We start from the raw sequence: 1,424 nt of genomic DNA, 5'->3' as shown, positions 1-1,424 counted from the left end.
TGCAGTTCGTCATCGACGCCGTGCTGGCCATGGCCCACGGGCTGCACTCGATGCTGGGCGAGGCCTGCCCGGGCGGGGGGCTCTGTGCCCACATGGACCCCCCCGATGGGCGCCGCCTGCTCACCCACATCCGCAGGGTGGCCTTCAACGGTACTGGGGGCACTGGGAACTACTGGGATATACTGGGAGGCCCTGGGAGGGAGCTGGGGGCGCTGGAGACTGTACTGGGAATTACTGGGAGGTATTGGGATATACTGGGAGGCACCGGGAAGGGGATGGTGGCACTGGAGACCATACTGGGAGGCACTGGGATGTACTGGGGGGAACTGGGAGAGGCATGGGAGCACTTGAGACCACACTGGGATGTACTGGGAGCCACCGTGGGGCACTGGGAAGGGGATGGGTGCACTGGTAACCATACTGGGAGCACTGGTTTGCCCTTTACCGGGGCACGCTGGGGCTGGGGGGTCACTGACCTTTCATGCGGGGTGGCAGGGGGTGTCTCTGACCTATACCGGTGGTTACTGGTTTGTACTGGTCCATACTGGTGTGCAGGCAGCGCAGGGACGCCCGTGTCCTTCAACGAGAACGGAGACGCCCCCGGGCGCTACGACATCTTCCAGTTCCAGGGGGGCAACGGCACCGGGGCCTACCGGGCTGTGGGGCAGTGGGTGCAGGGGCTGCACCTGCAGGTGGGTCTGGGACCCCCGAGCCCCCCCAGAGCCCAGGGGCGCCCCCCAGGGTCAGCCAGGGGGATCCCAGTGGCCAACTGGGGGTACTGGGTGGGGGATGTCCTGTTCCCCCTGGAGGGGTGTCCATAGGAGTCTTGGGGGAACCATGGGGTGCTTGTGGGGGGGCCTCTGAAGAGGTTTGGGGTATCCATGGGGGGGTTTTGGAGTGTCCATCAGCTGTTTAGGGTGTCCATGGAGGGTCTGGGGGATCCATGAGGTGCCCATAAGGGGTTGGGATGTCCCCGAGGTGTTCAAGGTGTCCCTGGGGAGGTTTGGGGTGTCCATGGAGGGGTGTTGGGGTTTTCCATTGGTGGTTTAGGGTGTCCATGGAGGGTTTGCTGGATCCACAAGGTACCCATGAAGGGTTGGGATTTCCATTGGGTGTTCAAGGTGTCCCTGGGGAGCTTTGGGGTGTCCCTGGGGTGTTCAAGGTGTCCATTGGGTGTTCAAGGTGTCCCTGGGGAGGTTTGGGGTGTCCCTGGGGCGTTCAAGGTGTCCATTGGGTGTTTAGGGTGTCCCTGGGGAGGTTTGGGGTGTCCCTGGGGTGTTCAAGGTGTCCATTGGGTGTTCAAGGTGTCCCTGGGGAGGTTTGGGGTGCCCCTGCGGTGTCCCTGACCGTCCCCCCACCAGGAGGACGCCATGGCCTGGGGCTCCAACTCGTCGTCGCCGCCGCCCTCGGTGTGCAGCCTGCCG

At 64.0% G+C, this 1,424-nt stretch overlaps 1 protein-coding gene across 1 annotated transcript in view; it reads left to right on the top strand.

Annotated features, from left to right (window-relative positions):
* LOC115949195 (metabotropic glutamate receptor 6-like) overlaps positions 1-1,424 on the top strand; it is a gene marked incomplete at its 5' end in the record, with an annotated part of 2,492 nt that overhangs the window by 220 nt on the left and 848 nt on the right. Inside the window, 3 exons of the mRNA XM_031065671.1 lie at positions 6-150; positions 556-692; positions 1,362-1,409. Coding sequence (XP_030921531.1) covers positions 6-150; positions 556-692; positions 1,362-1,409 — 330 coding nt within the window. The remainder of the gene's footprint in view (positions 1-5; positions 151-555; positions 693-1,361; positions 1,410-1,424) is intronic.

This window comes from Geospiza fortis, unplaced genomic scaffold (assembly GCF_000277835.1).
Source record: "Geospiza fortis unplaced genomic scaffold, GeoFor_1.0 scaffold675, whole genome shotgun sequence".
Classification (NCBI taxonomy): Eukaryota; Metazoa; Chordata; class Aves; order Passeriformes; family Thraupidae; genus Geospiza; species Geospiza fortis.
Note: the sequence above shows the minus strand (reverse complement) of the source record. Positions and strands in the feature narration are given on the sequence as shown.